Raw genomic sequence first — 22,886 nt, 5'->3', positions numbered from 1 at the left:
ATGGTTTCAGTTTATTGTGGATTAATTGATAGAGATGGATTGTTGTGATTAGAGATTTCCAGGATGGTAGCAGGGAAACTCTACAGATTGTTCAGTGATAATGTATATATCCAGTATGTGGGTGCTTGAGCCCCAGTTATTTACAATGTATATCCACGGCTTGGTTCAGTGATCAAACATTCCCAATGTGGGAATGTGAGTAATGATGAGGATGCCAAGAAGCTTCAGGAGGATATTGACAAATGAAGTGAGTGGGTAACCGTGTAACAGATGGACCACAATGTGGGAAAATATGAGATTATCCACTCGATAGAAGAAAACACAGAAACGCTGAGTATTTTTTAAGTACACAACAGCATCGTGGGACCTGCACCAGAAGGAATGCAGTGGTTCAAAAAGGTAGTTCACTACCAACGTTAGTAAGCCATTTCAGAATGAGCAATAAATACTGGCCCAACATTGAGAGCTGCAGCTCAGAAAATGAATTAAAAAGTCTGAAATTCTTTGGGAAACCTTTGCAATACATTACATGAATTTCTCCATCAGACTCCCCTCCCCTTCAATTTCCTTCCAATGTCTTGGAACACATTTCACTTGTGTTAAATAAAGCATCCACTTCCTTTACTTGCTTAAGTGTTCTGGCATCTTATTTTTATTTCATTGAATTGCATAGAAGCTATCAATCACTATTAATTTAAGAGATTACTTTACTAATTTACATTAAATGGAATCATGACCTAAATTATTAGAAAGGGAGATTAAACATTGAGGTCAGTAATTAAGTACAAAACAAAAATCGCTTTCAATGCCAAAGATATGAAGCACTCTCATTGGGCCTAAAGCTATTTTCCACCTCCATTCCAATGAATAATGTAGTACTCAATATACAGTCAAAATATTGAGCTGCTGCAAATCATATTTTAAAACAAATTATGTTCCAAAGTAGCTTCCCCATCAGGAAATTGATTTATACATCTTGAACTTAGTATTATTTGAATAAATATTTCATGTAGCATATTTAACACTATTCAGAGTAAGCAGTAGAACTAAATAGAATCAACATCTTCTAGCACCGGAGGAGATGTGCCAGCCTTTTGAAATAACTGTACAATTAGTCTCACTCCCCTGGTTTTTCCCAAGTCTCTTTTAAATATGCATCCATTTCCCTTTTGACAGTTGCTATTAGATCTGCTTCCACCACCCTTTCAGTCGGTGCATTCTAGATCACAACTCATTCCACTAAAGTTTCTCTTTTACCTTCTATGTCTTCAGTCAATTATTTTAATATTTGTCTTTCATTTCTGATGCCCTTGCCAGTGGAAACAGATTCTCCTATTTACTTCATCAAAATCCCTCATACTTCAGAATGCCTTTATTTGATCTCCACTTGATCCTTCTTTTCCTGCATAGTCCCAGTTCTGCAGTTTCAATAAAATTGAAGTCCCTCATTCCTGGTATAATTTGATAAATCTGCTCTCCGTCTTCTGTTAAGGCCCAACGTTCAATGGCACTCAGAAATGAATACTATCATCTTGCTGTGGCCTAACCCAGGATTATAAAGGTTTGGTGTAACTTCAATGCTTTTGTACTCTGTGTCTGTTTATAGAGCCAAATAATTTTGAAATCTTTTTTTATCCCCCAAGTTTATTGAAGTCTGGCACCTTCAAAGATTTCCATCTGTGAACCCCAGCTCCCTGTGTTCCTGACCTCCTTTTACAATTGTATCATTCAGAAAAATGGTTCCATTATAGAAGTTGCCTTATCAAGGTCTTTTGTCTATTCCTTTATTACATTCATAGGATTAAACATGCACTAGTGACATAAGTAGTCAATTAAATTGTGAATTCAACCAGAGAAAATGCATGTTGATACTGTTGGTTGTTAGTTTAGCTGTTGAATGGATACAGGAGGCAAAAGATGTAGTTTGTATGAATGTAGCTGAAGTCCATCATTAATAGATCTCCTTAAGTCAATGATACCCACCCCAATATTTAAAGTAATGACACTTACTAGTCCAGAATATATTCATATTAAATATAAAATAATTTGCAGACCATCAAAAATGTGTACAGATAATACTAGTATCCTATCCCAGGCTGAACTTCTCCAGCATCAAGGCTCTGGTCACTCTCAACCAACTGTTGTGTTGGGCATGTGGATGATGTGGGTGAGCCACAATGTTCACACACCCAACAGCAGACTTCTAAAATAAGCACTGTACTCCCAACTCTGTTGTGAGAGGAGATCTTCAGAAGGACACAGAAAATGCTTCAAAGATTTTCTCAGTCTCCATGGAAAAATTGCAACATCCTCAATAACTTATGGAATCCCTGGCCTCTGAGTCTCATCGTGGAAAGGAGCATCTTGGGCCCACGCAGGCACCATGCTCAAACAGTGAAGGAGCACACTACATCAAAGCTACCCACCAACCCGTTCTATCACCTCTTTTGTCACCTCCAAACCTACAGTACTGGACTGTTGGCAAATTAACCTTGACCCGAAGGGACTGCTGAAGAAATAGTATGTTTTTAAACTGCACTGAAACTCTTGGAATTTAAGGAAAGTTCAAATACTTGAACTTTCCTTAAATTCACATAAATAAGCAGCAGTCCCGAGCCTGCTGTTTATCTACAGGTATGCAACAGATGACCAACAGTCATTTCATAGCAATCCTTTAAATTGTTTACTATGCATAATTTTAAGCATGCACTAGATACATTTGCCGATGGCATCAGTGCTTCAAAAATGCACTTTCTTCCTTTCCCTGAGAGTTTATAATTATTAAACCTATATTCTAGTGTGGAGAACTTAAACCTTTCTAAACTATTTGCCATTTTTTTGTGATTTACAAAGCACTGAAATAGTCACTTATGTTATTAAGCTTTTGTGCCTGTCCCCTGTAGTCTGAGACTCTTACAGTTATTATACTCATTTTTTTGGTTTATGTAAATTATGCACCCCTGATGTGAGTATGGTGGGATATAAAAACTTCTATAAATATGTAAAAAGATCTTTTTTTAAATTTTATTTACGGTGTGGTAACAGGCCCTTCTGGCCCAACGAGTCCGCGCCGCCCATTTTAAACCCCCAAATTAGCCTACCCGTACGTCTTTAATTCAAAGATTGGTTCCCTGCAGTCAGAAATAGGAGAATTCATTATGGGAACAGGGAAATGGCCAAGCAATTAAACAAATAGTTTGAAAGATCATGAGTAAGTCAGTCTTCTAGAATTATTAGGGAACCAAGAATCTAATGAAGGTGAGGAATGAAAGGAAGTTTGTATTACTAAGAAAATAGTGCTGGAGAAGTTAAAGCACTGAATGCTGATTAAGCTACCAGAGCCAGTTAATTTGCATCCCAGAATGTTAAAGGAGATAGACATGGAAATCGCAGACGCATTGGTTATCATTTTACAGAACTCTACGGTTTATGCAATGAATGTACAGATTGGAGGTTGGCATAAGTAACCCCATTATTAAATGCAGGAGGGAGAGAGGGAGAAAACAGGAGATGACAGAGCAGCTAGCATAACATCAGTTACAGGGAAAATGCTTGAGTCATGAGGTTGCAATACATTTTGAAAATATCTATGGGATTAACCAAGTCAACATCGACTTCTGGAAAGGATATCATGTTTGGTTTATCCACTGGAGATTCTTGAGGATGTAAGTGGTGGAATAGATAAGGGGAAACCAGTGGCTGTCATGTACTTGGATTTTCAGAAAGCCTTTGATAAAGCCCCACATAAAAGGTTAGTGTTTAAAATTGAAGCACATGGTATCAGGAGTAATGTATTGCCATGAATTGAAAAAATTGATAGTTAGACAAAATAATAAGTAGGAGAAAAGGGGTCTTTTTCAAGGTTGTTAGTATTAACCAGTGGAGTACCATAATGATTGGTGTTTGGGCCTCAACAATTCATAATGTGTATCAATGATTTGGATGAGGGAACAAAATACAATAATTGGAAGTTTGTCGACAGCACAAAACTAGGTGGGATTGTAAATTGTGTGGCAAGGAGACTTTGGGGCAACTTGGATTGAGTAAGTGGGCAAAAACTCAGCAGAGACATTATAAAGTGGATAAATGTGAAGCTATCCCCTTTGCAAGGAAAAACACAATGTCAGTGTATTATTTAAATGGTGTTATATTGAGAGGTGTTAATGTGGAAAGAGACTTGAGTGTTCTTGACAACTACTCACTGAAAGCAAACATGTAGGTGCATCAAACAGTTAAGAAGAAAATGGTATAATGGCTGTCGTATCAGGAGGATGTGACTGGAGGAGCAGGTATGTCTTGCTACAGTTGTGCAGGACCTTGGTGAAACTACACCTGGAGGATGTTTTGTTGTACAGATGTTTTGGACCACAGTTTTGGTCTCCAGTTTAGGGAATTGGAATTCACTGCCACAGAGGGATGTATAGACCAAGACGCTGAATATATTTTTAAAAAAAGAGAGAATTTCTTGACACAGAAGGCATAAACAGAATTGGGGAGAGAGCAGGAATATAGTATTGGGATTGATGATCAGTCATAATTGTATTGAATGGCCGAGCAGGCTCAAAGGGCTGAATTTCCTCCTCCTGCTACTATATTTCAATGTTTTATTTTCTATTCATTTTATTCAGGATGTGGACATTGATGGCAACAGCAGCATTTATTGACCATCCCTAATTGCTCTGACAAGGTGCTGGTGAGCTACTTTGTTGAAATGTTGTTGTCCATCTGGTAAAGATATTTTCACAGTGCTGTTGGTGAGGGAGTTTCAGGATTTGGACCCTATGAATATGAAGAAATGGCAATATTTTCAGGATGGTGTGTGGATTGGATGGGAACCTGCAGATTCTGGTGTTCCCATGAACCTGTGCCCTTCTTCTTGGAGATAGAGGATGAGGAGATGTTGTCAGGGTGGTCTAGGCTAGTAACTGCAATGTGTTTTGTAGGTGGTAACACACTGCAGCCACTGAATATGGAGGCTGGTTGATGGGATGCCATTCAAATGGGCTACTTTGTCCTTGATGGTTGAGCTTCTTGACAGTTGTTAGAGCTACACTTATCCAGAGATACTACCATTATGCTCCTGACTCGTGCTTTGTGGATGACGAAACGTGGTATCAGAAGAAGCGTCACTTGCTGTAAGGTACCTGGCTTTTTATTTGGGCAGTGCAGTTCAATTTCTGGTCAATGGTGCCGCTCCTAGATGTTGGTGGGGATAATTAGCAATGCCAATGGATTGAAGGATAGGTAGCTAGACACTCTTTTGGGCGTTAGTCACTTCTGTGGTGCAAATGTTGCTTGCAACTTGCAAACCATATACTGTACATGTGTTGAGTAGTTATTTCTGCATTAAGGCAGAGACTGCTTCATTATCCATGAAGATGCTTCTTGATTCAAACATAGGTTAAATGCTGCTTTGATGTCAAGGGCAGTCACTCTCACCTCTCGAATTTAGCTCTTTGGTCCTTGCTTGAAGTAAGTTGGTAATGAGATGTTAAGCTGAGTAGTGAGACCCAAATTGGGCATTGGTGAGTAAATACCACTTGATAACACTGTTTATGACACTTCTGTTTTGATGATTTCCATCAATCAACAAAAATATGTGCAGGGGAAGCATTTTATTGGAACCAGGTGGTATTGTCTAGACTACCTAAATTTTGCATGTTAATTAGAAATATTAACTCTGTATTGTGGGGAGTGGGGATTCTTTGTATATTATTGCTGCTGTTCTTCAACTGAAAGGAAAAAAGTAAAACCCAGATGTACCGTGGCTGGAATTATTAAAAATAACTACATTATGCTCCTGACTCGTGCTTTGTGGATGGTGAAAAGTGGTGTCAGAAGATGTGTCACTCGCTGTAAGGTACCTGGCTTTTTATTTGGGTAGTGCAGTTCAATTTCTGGTCAATGGTGCCTCTCCCAGATGTTGGTGGGGATAATTAGCAATGATAATATGTAGTTATTTCTGTATTGAAGTTTTCTACAAATTAGTATAATTAAAAATCAAACAAAGAATAAATAGCACTAGCTAAGATATACCTGCTCCAGCTTGAGATTTCAGTTTCTTCTTTTAAGATTATGAATTACAAAGCTTGTGGGCATTCTGCCTTCCTTGAAATATGCGAACAGTACCAAAGTAAAATGGTGTTGAAGGATTCAATAGTACAGATTTACAAGAATAGGAATAAAGAAGCATGTGCAGAAAAAGAAAATAATGAGACTGCCACTAGCATAATTCACTTAGCCAGAAACAGGTAATTGTATTTCATTTAAATATCTAATGCAGTCTTTTGCTTTGAAGAGTATTATTTAATCTTACACTATTCTTATGTTGCAGAATGAAATAAATGAAATTCCCTTTTTTGATATTGACCTGCCTTATGAGCTGGCACTGAGAATATTTGCATATCTCGGCAGAACTGAACTTGGAAGATGTGCTCAGGTAAATATAAAAGTTGAATCACTTTATGAAGAAAATTTAAAGTATCTTTTTGTGTTTTTCATCTTGCAATATTTGAATAAAAGTCTCGAAGGTCTTTTATTGAGCAGAGCATATTAGAAGCCTTGAATTTGAATATTAGAGAACCAAAAGAGAGGTTATAAGCAAATGATGCAGAAATAATCTATGAATTTGGAACTGATTTCATCATAATCATTTTAGCTCACCTAGTCCATTCAATTTGAACTCCATGAAAAACTTTGGAATTCAACGATGTCAAGATAAAGTTCATGGTCTGTTTACATTTATTTAAAAAGTAATTGGATTAAGCAAGGATTGATGTGGTCGCAGGACCAATTATAAAAAATAAAATGTTTTAAATACCTTCTGAATAAAGAGCTGTGCTTCACTGCTCTCTGGCTTTTATTAACCATTTTTCACAAGGTTAATAAAAGGCAGAGAGCAGTGAAGCACAGCTCTTTATTAAGAAGGTATTTAAAAACAATGGCTTTTAGGAACTACGTGAATGATTAGGGCCAATTGACCTTTTGAATTTTTCTTTGAAGTTGTACGCTTAAATGTAGCTCCTTGTACATTTGGTAGGCAACAGTAATGTTCCTCCAAGTTGGAATGGGATGGCATATCGATAACCAGATGTGGAATATTTAATCTTCATAACAACAGATTTTTTTTTTGTTTCTCAGGTGAGTAAAACATGGAAGGTTATTGCTGAGGATGAGGTACTTTGGTATAAACACTGCTTGAAGGAAGGTTACCAGACCAAGGCAGATATTGGCGACTTCACAGGCTGGAAGGCTGTTTTGCGAGATTCGCTGCAGAAAGAACAAACACTACGGACCAACTGGAAGGTAATCTCATAATTCCTTAAACCCTATTAGTTATTTTATTTCAATAGCTGAGCTGTGAGCATGAACAAGTTAAGCGCTGTAATTCTACAAAACTAAGAGTTCAAGAGCCAGAGGTTATGTTGCAGCTTTATAAAACTCTGGTTGGGCCACATCTGGAATATTGCTTTCAATTCTGGCCACCCCATCAAAGGAAGGATGTGGAGGCTATGGAGAGGATGCAGAAGAGGTTTACCAGAATGTTGCCTGGAGTAGAGGGAATATACTGTGAGGAGAGGTTGGATGAACTTGGCTTGTTTTCTCTAGAGCAGTGGAGGCTGAGAGAAGACCTGATAGAAGTTTATAAGAATATCAGATGCATAGATAGAATAAACAGTTGGTACCTTTTTCCCAGGGTTGAAGTAACTAATACTAGAGTGCATGCATGTGTATGTTTAAAGAAGATGTGTGGGGCAAGTTTTTTTTACACAGAGTGGTGGGTGCCTGAAATGCACTGTAGGGGTGGTAGTGGACGTAAATACGACAGAGGCGTTTAAGATGCTCTTAGAAAGGCACATGAATGTGCAGACAATGGAGGGATATAGACATTGTGTAGGCAGAAGGGATCCGTTTAGTTAGGCATTTAATTACTAGTTTAGTTAGTTTGGCACAACATCGTGGGCTGAAGGGCCTGTTCCCGTGCTGTACTGTTCTATGTAACCACCCAGCTATACCTCACTTAGATGATCTTTATTCATTCGAGCATGGTCATTAAAGGTAACACAAAAGCTATTTAACTGCACTGTTCTTATGCCATATACAGAAATGAACTTTGAATGATGTTTATTGGGTTGCATAAGAAAAGGAACCTTGACAAATTCACCAATCTATAATAAGGGCTGCAGAGGCTAATTATGACAACTTCACTCTTGTCCTAACTGAGATTAGCTGAATTAGTATCAACTAGAAAATAAACCTGTAACCTTTGTGGTCTTTGTGCCACAGTTATTCCCTATATGAGTGTGCTGAGCTATTGAGGGAGCTGTTTTAAATTGCCAGTAAAGTGATTGTTTCTCACTTTGTATGAACGCAAAATCTTATATTCCTCTTCTGTCCATTTTTATTTAAAAAAATCAAAAATTATAGTTATTTTGCTTGCAGTATATTTTTAGTTCTGCTTTTGTTGTCATTTTTTTAAAATTGTCTTAACAAAATGATGCCAACTAGAAATTTGCTAAGAATTCCACTTGGTATGGAATCAGAATATTTCAATGATCTCGTATCTTCTTACCTGTACCATAAGTTATCCTGCTTGGACTAACATCTATTCCTTTCTCAGCTGATAAGGTCAGGATGCTATTTACTCTTATTGTTTAAGGTAAAATATTTGGAAAATACTTGAAGTAATTGAATGTTAATTTTTTTTTAGCAGCAATGTACATTTTTTTAAAAGCTGAGTATTCTTTCTTAAAATTATTTTCCCTTCCTTTTCTGAAGGTACTGACTTTTATGGGATATAATTCCATAAGTGACAGTTACTCATCAGCTACTCATCCAAGTGGCCATTTCAGCTTGTATCCATGCACATGTTTACCAACTACTCCAGTGAACTGAGGCCAATTTTAGTGCCTCATTTTAGACCAGTGAATATTGGTGCAGATTGTAAAATGAACCTGGCAGAAGGTGGTCTGGAGACCTTGTTTCAATACCATGCACTGCTTTAATTTGTTGTTAGGCTGATCGCATGGGGAAGCTTTTTGCCTTTTTTGAGTGTCACGGCAGCTTATTTGCTAGTGTAACTTCATTTCTGTAACAATGAACAAGCTGAATTTTGACAGCTTTTAATCATGCAGGTCTTTGAAAGTACTTGCTGTTGAATGCAAATTTATATGGTTATTTTATTTTTTAGACAATTTAGAGGGTAGATCAGTTTCCAGATTGGTATGAATGCAGTTTTTGTTTAAAGGACTGGAATTTTTTTTCAATCAAATCTAAAGGCGACTGTCCCTCCAAATCTTCTTCCCTGGGGGAACATCCAGCCTCTTTTTGCAATCTCTAAGTGGTGATGGAACCATTAAAGCAAATTTGCAGTGCATGGAAAAATGGGTGACAGCTTGAGTGTAGAATTAGTCTACGTTATTTCTCTGGTCCTATAAATTTATAACTTATTTAGCCTACAGGAAAATATGTTTGGAGGATGACCTCATTGATGCCAGTACATCTGAGGTGGTTTCATAATGGTGCTCACTCATGCATCAAAACAAAAACAGCTTTTGTTGCTCAGTGAATCAAAGTCTTGCACAAAATAGCACATGCATAATATTTACCAAGAGTAATCGTTACCACCGCCAACTCTGCTTCCACATTCACCACCGCCAGCCACCTGGATATTTTCAATAATTCAGTACTGCAATGCACATTTGCATCTCTGGCAGATATAGTAGATTAGAATAAAAACAAATAAACATTGCTGGATGCTCAATATATCCATTACAACTCAGTCTTGTGTTATTGTTTTGAATTGTTGCTGATGGTATTAATTTCAGGGCTGCCCTGATTGTCCATAAATCACAAAGTTCTTTTTAGGAACTGCAGATTTACAAATTGTATTCCAGTACATTAGCACTTGTTCTTGATCTCACTGTGTATCATGACACCAGCACAGTGACCAGATCTTTTTTATTTAATTAAAGTTTATTTTGGTATAGAAGCTGGACAGTTTGTACCAATCAAAGGCTTGAAATATTTTCTGTGCATTCCATAATAGTTTATTTTCATTCCAAATTATCCAAGTGATATGAAAATGACCAGTGCCATGATATTGGACATTTTACTTTGTTGCCTGGATTGGAGGTCTTAAGTTACGAGGAGAGATTGGAAAGGCTGGGTTTGTTTTCCCTGGAGTGAAGGAGGCTGAGGGGTGACCTGATAGAGGTATACAAAATTAAAAGAGGCATCAATAGGCCAGATAGTCAGAATCCTTTTCTCAGTTAGGGATATATATATATATATATATATATATATAATAAATAAGTGTGTGTGTGTATGTATGTATATATATATATATATATATATAAATAAATAAAACAAGAGGGCAAAGGTATAGGGTGAGAGGAAGGAATTTTAAAGGGGATTTGAGGAGAAAGTTTTTTTATACAAAGTGTGGTTGATACCTGGAACTTGCTGCCAAAGGAGGTGCTGACATCAGATACAGTCACTACATTGAAGATGCATTTATACAGGCATTTGAATAGGCAAGGCAGAGAAGGATACGGACCTAGTGTAGGCAAATGGGATCAGTGTCGATGAGCAAAAAGGTCAGCATGGACACGGAGGGCCAAAGGGCCCTTTTCTGTGGTGTCCAGGTCTGACTATTGTATGTTCACACCGCAAAGTGAGAGCAACTATCAAGTGAGAGCAACAATCCAGTGATTTACAGTATGTTAAAAATTGGTACAGAAATTTTTGATTATGAAATCATGGGATTCTATTTACAGGCATTAATTTTGAAATCGCATAAAAGTAACACCATGTACTGAAATGAATAATTTATTATGGTAAATCTGTGATTCAGTTAGATTTAATTATTTCATTCATTTTTATTTAGGTAATGGAGCTTATTGTATATTCCTTTAAGAATTGCCTGTGGTTATAACATTTAAATATAATTTCCTTGCCCTCTTAAAGCAAATGTTGTTAAATTGTTTGGATAAGTAATATATTACATTTTTCTCTAAATGATCTTTAAAAATAATAAATTGAAACTAACTATCATTTAACCCCTTGTTTAAGATAAATGAAACTGCACCATATTCTTATCCTCAATTCCAAACATCCTTATTTTCTAATTTACCTCATTGTACTTGCACTTACTCACTTTGGGTTTCTCCAACAAAATAATGAACTGCTGAAGAGTGCTTAACTTTTGGTATTTTATGCAAAAGTAAGAAAATTGATTATCCTTTATAAACTAAGCAAAATGATGTGCTGCATTGTAAAAACAGATTAAATTGCAAGTAGTTCACAACCTGCATAATCAATCCTTGAAGGCGGATTGATTCCTCCAAAATGATTAGTGCATAATCTACCAGTGACACTTGTACCCATTGCTAATTTTGTCTTTATCATAATTGTTGCCAGTAGAGTTCAGGTTAAAGTATCATTTATTGGCTTTGAAATAAGATTTTAATATAATATTCTTGGACGAATGCTTCTACCTTTTCAATCATGGTAGTCTGAGAAATCAGTTTATCAAACATGACTTTATGTTTTGGCCATCATTCTTTACCCAGTTGTCTTTACAAAATCAAAGGAGGTTATAATTATTTTTTTCTTTCTGCTTCTGTGGCGAGAAATTCAGTGCACCCAATTGTATGTGTTAGAATGATATTGCAGTGTGGTTTTGGGATGCCAACCAGGACCTTCTCCAAGGTTGGAGAAGGAAGTCTTTCTTTGGCTCCTTCTGAAGCTTCCAGGGTTCTGTGTTACAGTGAGCTAAATGGTCATAAGTATTCACTAGTTCTGTACAGGGAGTTACTGAGATGTCGGTCTAACTCATTCATTCTCGGACCTTACTCCTCTTCTGGTTTACCCCTCCAAAGGAAGAAGGTATAGCCACTGTATTGTTCTTTAAACTGGCCATCTCCTGCTTAATATGTTTCATTGCAGTGATGTAGGTGTCAAAGTGTGTTGAATTCCTTAGCTATGATTGCAGACCAGCATTCAGGTCTGATGCTACTGGGATTGTCCATGAGGGTAGGTAACATACCAATCCATGAATTTTATATTGTGGAATGGAGTTTGCTTCTGTGTGGTTTCTTTGAACGTGGTGTCGCTGTTGTACACAGGCTTCACAGAGCACAGTCTTGATCCAGTGGCATAAAGATGGACACACACAGCAGCCCTTGCTTCTCACCTGGTTACCACAGCCCAAGCCTGGCCATGTACTGGGCCCTATTTCCAGTCCACGGCTCCATCCACAAACATATCCGTGCTCCTGACCCCCAGATGCGGCCCAACACCTACTCACACCTACCCATGGTCTTGATCCTCAGTGCCAACCATGTACTTGGCCCACAATCCTGAACCTCCTTATCGGCTGCACGTCTGGCCAACGTTCCTGAACCACCCCTTCGGCTGTACACCAAGCCAACATTACTCAACCTTTGAACCAGCCACACTTCCAGCCCACAATCCTGAACCTCCTGATTGGCTGCACACCTGGCTGACGTCCCTGTAACCCTGAACCAACTGCCCATCAGGCCCACATTCCTGAACCTCTGCACCAGCCGCTCACCTAACCTGCAGTCCCAACCCCTGCTGTAGCTGCACACCTTCCCACATTCCGGACCTCAACTCTCTAATAAGCAGTGATTAGCAAGGAAAGAGTAGGGAAGAATTCATGACATATGCCAGTGATAATAAGCCTGATTCTGGTTCTGACATTGTGCTCCTAATGTATTCATGAATGTTCAACGGGCGGCACGGTAGCGTAGCGGTTAGTGCGACGCTATTACAGCGCCAGCAATTGGGGTTCGAATCCCTTCACTGTAAGGAGTTTGTACGTTCTCCCATGTCTGCGTGGGTTTCCTCCGGGTGCTCCGGTTTTCTCCCACATTCCAAAGACATACGAGTAGGTTAATTTGGGTTTAAGATGGGCGGCGTGGACTCGTTGGGCCGCTGTAAATAAAATTTAATTTTAAAATTTTAAATTCCTTACAAAACTTGGATCTTTATGGCTCCCCATCTACCCAATCAGCACCACCTCCTTTGTCAATGTAGAATCCAACTTCCCTCCACCTCCTGAGACTAGTCTGTGGCCCACAAGATCTGATTGTCCCAAAAAATGCCAGGACATTAAGATGCCTTCAGTTCCTTGATTCCGCAACAGTCCTGTTCTCCCAACTATGAGTCCCAAAATAGATATAAGCTCCATCCAGTTAACTAATCCTCTGTTGCAATTCTAGGCCCAATCTTGAGATCCCTTCACCAAACCTTCATCCTTTCATCCCCAGTCACAGCACAGACTCTAATCAGGTCTCTGAATACTGACTGTCCCAATTCTTGAACTGAAATTTGTGTAAGGAGGTCCATGTCCATGGCTTTCTTGCTGCTGCTTCTTGGGCAATCCCTCAGGATCAAAGATGACTTGCTTCCACTCTGTTCTTATGGGTTCTGAGGTGGCTAATGAGGTCAATGTGGGAACAGCAGACTCTCCTGTACTGGGAGGAGATTAGCGGATGGACAAACAAAAGATTCAAGGATACGCTAAAAATTCCTTGAATAGCAGAACACCTTCACTGTCTTATGAGAACCTCCATAAACTTATTAACCATACTGCTGAGATTAATATCCAAATAGTTAATGTATGTAACAAACAGTAAAGGTTCCAGCACTGACCCCTGTGATACACCATTGGTCCTGGTTTCCAATCACGAAAACAACTCTCCACCATCGCCATCTGCCTCCTATTCCCAGGCCAGTGTGGTATCCAATTTATCAACCTGCCTTGACTCTTATGGATTCTAACCTCTTGTGCCAGTTTTCTATGTGGGACTTTGTCAAAGGCTTTGTGCCTGTGATGCTGCTGCAAAGTCTATGTGGACTATATCAACAGCATAGCCCTCATCAATATTACCCATGAGAAAAATTCAATCAAATTGGTCAGATGGGGTTTCTCCCTAACAAAGCCGTGCTATCTTTGATTAGTCCCTGCCTTTTCAAGTGTAAATTAATCCTTTCCCTCACAACTTTTTTCCAATAACTTCCTTACCACTGATGGTGAACTCGCATACATGTAGTTACTTGGCTTATTCCTGATGTCCTTTTTCAATAAAGGTACAATTTTTGCTTTACTCCAGTCATCTGGTACTTCACCTGTGGTTGGTGCAGAGTTAAATATCTCCATCAGGGCTCCAGCAATCTCCTTCCTTGCCTCCTAGAGCAACCTGGGATACATCTCATCAGGCTCTGGGGATATATCCACCTTTAAGTCTGCTAACACAGCCAATATCTCTTCCTTTTTAATCATGTGTTCTAGAATTTCACCATCCCGCTCCCTGAATTCTGAAACTACAATGTCCTCCTTAGTGAATACAGATGGGAGGTATTCACTTAAACCTAACCCATGTCCTCTGGCTCCATGCACAGATTACCATTTTTATCCCTAATTGGTCCTACTCTTTCCTGTGTTACTGTCATGCCCTCAATATACTTAAAAATGCTTTGAATTTTTCTTTAACCTTGAACAGAAGTAGAATGCTGGAAGAATTCAGTGGGTCAGGCAGCATCTGTGGAAGCAAATAGTGTAAGACAACTCTGTATAAGGACTGAGTAGGAACAGGAAAGATTGCCAGCTTCTGTAATGCCTTCCTTCTTCCAGAAGCATGACTTCCCATCTGCCATAGCTGATGGAGTCCTCACACGTATTTCCTCCATTTCCCGCACATCTGCTCTGACCACCCCCTCCTCTACATTGAAAACATCATCCTCAGCAATTTTAGCTGACTTGTCGTCTCTTTTGTCTATTTTCTTTAATCTTGTTTGACGATAATATTTTGTGCTTCCGCTCTTAGACTTGTTCTGCATCAAGTTACAAAGATTGAAAACTTAACACCTCTCTATGGAGACAACACTAAAATTATTTTCTTTGTACCTGTATGCATCTTATGCACCAAATATAGTCCATCATTGAGACTTTGTTCACCTCCAGAGCATTACCTACATAAGCCACCACTGCTGCGCAAAAAATTCATGTTCAGCATCCTAACCATAAGCATTATTTTTATGCTACCAAATCCTCCCGATTTTCTATGGGCCACAAAATGATTTCGACAGCACCATGCTTGTCTTTGGAAACCTCTAAGAAATCGCTGCATTTCAACTGGGAAACCTCCTGTGTTACATCAATGATGACAGAAAGCTTTGGCTTTGATCACTGTCCAGGTCCTCCCCAGATTATGAATGCCCAATTTATGTACAGCCCAGGCATATGAACAAGCGTTTAGGAGACCTATGGGTGGATTTGCTGGCTGCTTTGGAGCTGCAGGCATCTTCTGTCGTGTGGAAACTCTTCGGGGCTGCATTTCCACCTTGCAAACTGTTTGGATTATGAACAGTTCACAAGAACGGAACCCTGCCTTAACCTGGGCAGGACCTATAAATGTTTTATTTACTCCATGCCACTATCGGAGACAGATCTTTCTTTCTCTGTGTCCCTGTACACAAATTTTTAAAAACTTTTTGCCTAGCCACCTCTCCTTGACTCTAGAAACCTATTAAACAACTTTCAACAAAAACCTAAACTCATTAAACAATTTCAATAACGTGCTTCTGTTTTCTGTATCAAATGTTTTAATGTCAAGTGTTCCAACTTCTCTCCCATATTAAGCTCTCAGTTGCAATTTTCTATCCAGACTGGACATTTAAATATTGTCAATAAAGACAAAGCAGTAGATTTTCTTCTTTACTTTGGCTGGTATGTTTAAGGTGACCAAACTGCATCTCATTAACTTTGTGTGGGTTACAGTTGTACACACACATCCAGTTTTGCATTGACTATTTTAGTGAGCATTATGCTCAAGATTTGTTGTAAAAATGATAATTAAATATAATTTAGTTTGTATGTTTCTTTTGATATTCTACAAGACCTTTTAATTTCCAACAGAATCGCATTGGAGCTGCAAGCCAGTTACATTATGACGTCGGAGGAATATTATGTGATGCACATTCGTGCAATGGAATGATAATTTCTGGGTAAGAAAATATCTGAAGTAATTGAATATTTCAAGCTTACAATGATATTGCAGTAGAGTTGAGAATTACAACATATTCCTAGGAATAACTAGAAGGCAGCAATCTCATTGAGGGGTGGGAGCCAAATAAATTTGAGGTTAAATATGTTTCTGAATTCTTTGATTTAAAAAAAACTTTTTAATGAGTTGTATGTGTAATTGAATGCACATGATTTAATTGCATTTTCTTTATAGTTTATGCAACACAGTAGATATTGTTGCTGAGTATGCTCCTAGTGAATTCCCCTGCTTAAAGTATGAAAAATTGAAAATCTTTCAAACATCCTTAATTGGGAGGAAAGTAAGTTATTGTACCTCTATTTGTCATTATGTAACGTGCATAGTGACTTCAGTTTTGCATTTAATAGCAGTGTTATGAAAGCACATTGCAGTTATTATTGTAAATGTGTGTGGGGAAAGAGATCAAAATTAATTTTTGGATATAAATAGTGAAACAACATGTAGATTTTGATGGATTTTTGATGTACTCCGTGCATTTTGGTTGTGCAGTTGAAATTGCTTTTTTATATTAAATACCAATTTCTTAAACTACAACCAGTGGAATGTTTTTCCCCTTGATACCCATTAACTGCAGTTTTATCAAGGGTCCTTGATGCTTCACTCTGTCAAATTCTATCAAGGCAGCCAGTCTAAAGCTCAACTCAAATTCAATTCTTTCTTCTTTATTTCGACCAGTGTCGCAATAAGGTCTGGATCTGAGTAGTCCTGGCACATCCCAAATTGAGCTTTGATGAGCAGATTATAGTTAAATAAAGGATGCTTGATAACCATGTTGATGATACCTTCCATTACCTTGCTGATGGCATAGATTTCTCTGGAACATGAGACTTGAGTGCTATAACCAGGAGGTCGATTGGTCCATAATCTTTGAATTGGCCGAGGACCAGTTTCTAATATTGTGGGGACTTGAGGACGAAGCTGAAGTGGATTGCCCATTTGACAGTTCCTGTTGAGGTTGATTATGAACAATTCAAAGTAGTTTTTGACCTTCGTGCTGGGCCCCTCCATCAATGATGATGGGGGATGTCCTAGTATCCTCCTCCTCCTTCTCCCTCAACTATTTTATTGTCCAGTATCATTCCTGACTAACTATGTTAAGACTGCAGAGCTTCAATGTGATTGGTTGTGGATGCTAAACTCTGCTTATTGTAAGCTGTTCTTGCTCAGCAGCCATGCATCAATATAGATTATGTGTTTTTAATCTCTGGAGAATTATACCCGCAATCTTCCAGTACTATGACAAGAGCTATGCTGCTAATGACTTTAAAATATTAGTCTTGTATATATTGTGAAGAGGCCAGTGGATGAATTGAGTTTGATTGCATAATATGAGGTTGTCTGATTAGTTGGGAGATTGGATCTTAATATTTTATTGGGTGGCTGGGCCTGTCTAATTAGAAATAATAGACCGTCATGCAGTGATGGAGGAAAAGTTAATTCTTGTTCATCCTAGATCACTCATGTACCAGTTAGCTGTGAGTTAAAAGTATCTGCAGGCAAAAGATTTTGAACATGTAGGGATCTCCTGTCAGTATTGAAGAAATGAGTTCCATTTTGGGTGAAGAGTCCTTAAATAATAAACTAAACCAGGATACAAATAAATGACCTGGCTTTTGTATTGTTGACATTTAATTTCACTTCAGCTCTGCTTTAAACAAGCTAATTCCTTATTTAATCAGAGAATTGCTTAATAACAAAAGAATATCTCAAGGTTGAAGTAATTCTGTCTGGCATAATTGCTAATTCATGCTGATTAATTGTTACTTTTTTGAGATTTCCTTGACTGAATCATATTAAAAGTCTTTTCTGGACAAAAATGTCGTAAGGAAAATGATGTTCAATGAAGGCTCAATGAATCTTGTCCAGAATATTAGATATTTTGTTTTAAAGAGCAGCTAAATAACTTAAGCTTGGTCAAGTTTCTAGTTCTTTTTAAATGTTTATAAAATTACAGTAATTTTGTCTAATTCAGGAAACAAATGCCTTCCATGACCTGAGTCTGATTGTTTTGTTCTCCAATACTGTACACGTGTTAGGAATAAGATTTGATAAGAAACTAAATATGATTTTAAAACATATTAAGTTGCTAAAATTTGGCCAAGGAAACAGAGTACTTGCTGTAATTTTGAATAAAGGCCACGAATTTGAAGCTTGGTACTCTGAATGGCCAGGAATGAAATGGATGGGAATGCACTTTCTTTGTTTTACTGTCTTAAAGGTGAAGAGAAATCACATTCTGTCAGGATTTGCAAGGTGGAATCAGGCTCAGGTAGTTTAGACGAGTTTCTGCCTCTTCCCCCATATCTCTTCTAGCTACCATGTAATTGCAGCACCCTTTCTACTGCCCAAGCTTACTTGCCCAACTTGGTAGATCCTTACTTAAAGGGTTAATAATGTAGGAACTCCTTTGTGAACCCAGATGTGTCGCAGGACCGAGTACTTGTCTGAGACTGATCAGCACATTAGAAGATTCTCACTTATATTTTGAAGTGCTTACCTGTCAGTTGCCTCATTATGCAGATATAAATATTTGAAAGCTGACCTTTGTGGTGATGTGGTTGCCCTATTTGGAGTTCATGACCATAATAAAAGTATTGTGTTGCAATGTTAAAGCTGAGCTTGTATGACCCTTCATTTTTTATTAATGCATGCAATTGTTTGCTGAGCTGGAAATGACAACACCATGCTACAAATAAAATTTTGAGCACACTTGTTTGATCAGTGATAATAAAATTGCACTTTTGTTTTCTTTGTTGCTGATTTTTGTTAACTCTTATGTACAATTAATTTGCTTGTGTGTGATAAATCATTACTTTTTATTATAATTGTGAATTAGGTCAGAATAAGTTTTATTAGAAGGTAGTTACAGAATGTTTCTACAATGTGTAGGTTTCTTCAGTTTATGACATTACAATGGACATGAGGCTACAAAAGTACTGAAATTGGTGGATAGAACTTTGGGTCATTCTGAAAGTGATTTGATACATAAATCTAAATCTTTTTCTAATTTCTGTATGAACCTTTGCAGTGTTTTTATATTGTAGATGTGCTGATGCTCAAAATTGTTGAAGTTTGTTGTGACCATATGTTAAAATATTAATATCTCATTCTGAAAGTATTCAAAATGTGGCACTGAATGGGTGCCATGGATTAAGAAAGACTCTTGCAGTCTGTCTACTGTGCTTCTACTCAGAGAATAAATGGATTGCTATGTTTCACAGTGGAGTCTGGTACAAACCATAATTTAACACTTGAAGTGAAAAAGGGAGGCGACAGTTTACTGGTCTTGCTGTCCTTAAGTAGGAAGGGAAGAAATGAGCAACATAAACACCATTTTTCTTGTTTATTAGCTAACACTGAAATGTAAGTTCTGTAAGAAATAGTTACTTTATTTGGTGTAATAACAGGCACTCTGCAACAGGAGAAAGAGAAGGGAGAAAGCATAGAACAATAAGCTCAGTCTGTCATGAGTTGCTGTGAAAAAGAAAGAATTTATTATTTGGTATGTGGTAACAGGACACTTTTTAAAATAAAAGTCATAACGTGGCAGATCTTCTGCCAAGATCCATCAGATTTGCTGCTCCTCATGGAGTCCACCAACACACTGCCAGCTTCCTCAGATTTCCCAGTTCTCAGGTGTTGCAAAGCTCTCTTCACAAGCATCTTGGGTTATGTCATTGAAGACAGTCATTAATTCATTCCACTACATGTTAAGAAACCAATGATTGTATTCTGGCTGCAGTGATGAAAACTGCTGCAGAACTATTGGTAGTTTGCAGTAGCCACCAATAGTGCCTATTGCTAATGGTGATAGTAATAATAACTATTACTACAAAAGTAATAGTACTATAGTGATATTATTACTACTATTGCAGCAATAGCATCGTATTATACTGCCATTTATCTGTCAATGTGGAAAATTCAGCAGGTATGTCCTGTCTGGACACATTCAAGAGAGATATGGGACTAGCTCAGGAAAGGACCTTGGACGGCAAGGACAAGTTGGGCTGAGAGGCCTGTTTCTGTGTTATGTAATTCTATGACTGTGAATTTCCAGATGGCCACATTCAGCTCCTTCACACTATTCTCAATCATCAGAAAATTGATGGAATTTGTTGTCAAGGGGAATTTACCCATGATTTGCCCACTAATGCTCTTTTTTTTATGCCTGGACCAGTTGACTATATAACAAAGACAATGAATTGCAAAGATGAATTGAGAATAATTGTCAATGGCATCAATGAACTCGAGATCAGTGAGAATCGAGAGGAAAATTCACCACTTGCTGGCATATCTTAGTACTTTTGGTAATTGGAGCTTGTGGTATCAAGCCATGACACACAGCTACAGAAGTTCTTCAGGTTTACAGCTGCTTCTTCAATGACTTTCACCAAACCATAATGTCAGAAATGGGGATATCTGTAGATAATTGCACTGTGATTTGCATTGAACAACTTACAATTCATCAAAATTGATGCAGTCTGTATCCATGTTCAGGAAGACCTCAAATGTTCAGCCTTGGGCTGATGACTGTCAAGTAACATTTGCACTGCACACATGTTAGGCAATGACTTTTTCCAACAAGAGAAAATCTTACTTGGTCATCTTGATGTTCAACGATATTATTATCACCAAATCCTACACCATCAACATCTTGGGGTCATTGTTGACTAAAAAGTGAATAGGTCCAGCTACCTAAATATTTTTGGTTGTAAGGTTGAGTCAAAAGCTGGTTATTCTATGGTGAATGGTTATTCTATAGTGATTACCTTTCACCATCAGGGAGACAGAAGTCCAGAGTATGATGGCATGCTCTCTAAACAAAAAAACTTGAAGTGAAGCTCAATAGCGTTCAGGAAAAAACAGGCCAGTTGATTAGCTCCCTGTTCACTGATCCATCATTGATATAATTTGGCAGCAGCGCATCATGTCTACAGATGCACTGTAGCAACATTTTTTTTGTCAGCACCTCCCAAAACTGTGACTTCTATCAATGACAAGGGCATTGAAATGCCACCACCTTCAAATTCCCCTCCTAGTCACATACTATCCTGACCTGGAAATATGTTATTGATCATCACCGTTGGTGAGACAAAATTCTGAAGCTCCCTATCTGGTCAGACGTACAGACTGTGTGACTCAAGAAGGTGGCTCAACTCCACTTCAAGTGCATAGTAATAATTTGTATTGTCATTAATGCCTAGCTCGTGTCTATGGACAAAAAAACAAGTAATTTCAGGTATTCCTTGTTTTTGTGATCATCAGTACAAATGTAAACAATTCCCTGTAAATTTCATTCTCATCTCTTTTGTTCCCAGAAAAGAACAAGATGTTTTTCACAATCCATTAACCACAGTTTGTGTTGTCCATTTTTCCCAGTTAATTTCCCTTATTTCCTATCATCACAATTGCACTCAACAAATACTCTCACTTGTCCCTTTGTGTCTGCACCTTAAAAATCTAGACTAGGCTGAGGATAGAGAAGCTACTTGTTATAAGGGTGCTATGTGAAATGAATTGGGTAATCTACATCCAGATTCTAGCAGGTTGTTGAGTAGCTACAAAAGGAAATGATGCAGGTAATGATGCAGCTTTACAAAACTCTGGTTAGACCACACTTAGAGAACTGTGTCCAGTTCTGGTTGCCTCATTATAGGAAGGATGTGGAAGCGTTGGAAAGGGTGCAGAGGAGATTTACCAGGATGCTGCCTGGTTTAGAGAGTATGGATTATGAGGAGAGACTAAGGGAGCTAGGGCTTTACTCTTTGGAGAGAAAGAGGATGAGAGGAGGCATGCTAGAGATATCCAAAATATTAAGAATAGATAGAGTAGACAGCCAGCGCCTCTTTCCCAGGGCACCAGTGCTCAATACAAGAGGGCATGGCTCTAAAATAATGGGTGGGAAGTTCAAGGGAGATATCAGAGGAGGGTTTTTTACCCAGAGAGTGGTTGGGGCATGGAATGCGCTGCCTGTGGCGGTGGTGGAGGCAGGTACATTGGTCAAATTCAAGAGATTGCTAGATAAGCATATGGAGGAATTTAAAATAGAGGGATATGTGGGAGAAAGGGGTTAGATAGTCTGAGGCGAGGTTTAAAGGTCAGCACAACATTGTGGGACGAAGGGCCTGTATTGTGCTGTACTTTCTATGATTCTATGAAATGGATGCTGGGTGAGTGGAAGCCTTAGTCCTTTTGGGGGACATTTTTCTGAAGTTAAGGCAAAGCATCCAGAGGGAGTTTTCTCTTGCATTTGGAGAGTAAATTGCCTCCACACGTTACTAAAATGGGGAAAAATTCCATTCCCTGTGTTGTTATCTTCATCTTTAGGGGCAAAACAAGATGTATTCTGTGAGTTGCAGGGAAGAGATTGCCATGACGCTGCTTTATTCATGGTACAGTTGTTACTGATTGATTTAGGAAATCGGAGGTGTGCATACTCAATAAACAAGTATGAAATGAATAGGATTACAAGTATGAAATGAATACTTTTTCTTAAAAATGTTGAGAAATCTACAAAAATGTGCAACTTCCAGTATCCTATTCAAAAAACTATTTTCATGTATTGACACACTATTTAGTGGTTTGGAGTGGGAGAACATGAAAGAAAAGCCATATCCATGTTCATCATCCGTGCTTCAGTACTTTTACTAGGGGTTGCTAGACAGTTGAGGCCAGGAATTTTAAATGACCCTCCCGAGCTCATAGCTGTAACAACCCTTCTGTTACCCTCGCTTTAATTGCTTCACTTGGCAGAGACCAGGGTCCATAAATGGACATCTTACATCTGTATGA

General features: G+C 38.3%; 1 protein-coding gene across 1 annotated transcript in view; it reads left to right on the top strand.

The window, feature by feature from the left end:
- fbxw8 (F-box and WD repeat domain containing 8) overlaps positions 1 to 22,886 on the top strand; it is a 116,829-nt gene that overhangs the window by 3,284 nt on the left and 90,659 nt on the right. The window contains exons 2-4 of the mRNA XM_052032225.1: positions 6,335 to 6,439; positions 7,141 to 7,305; positions 15,947 to 16,035. Coding sequence (XP_051888185.1) covers positions 6,335 to 6,439; positions 7,141 to 7,305; positions 15,947 to 16,035 — 359 coding nt within the window. The remainder of the gene's footprint in view (positions 1 to 6,334; positions 6,440 to 7,140; positions 7,306 to 15,946; positions 16,036 to 22,886) is intronic.

This window comes from Pristis pectinata, chromosome 17, assembly GCF_009764475.1.
Source record: "Pristis pectinata isolate sPriPec2 chromosome 17, sPriPec2.1.pri, whole genome shotgun sequence".
Taxonomy (NCBI): domain Eukaryota; kingdom Metazoa; phylum Chordata; class Chondrichthyes; order Rhinopristiformes; family Pristidae; genus Pristis; species Pristis pectinata.
Note: the sequence above shows the minus strand (reverse complement) of the source record. Positions and strands in the feature narration are given on the sequence as shown.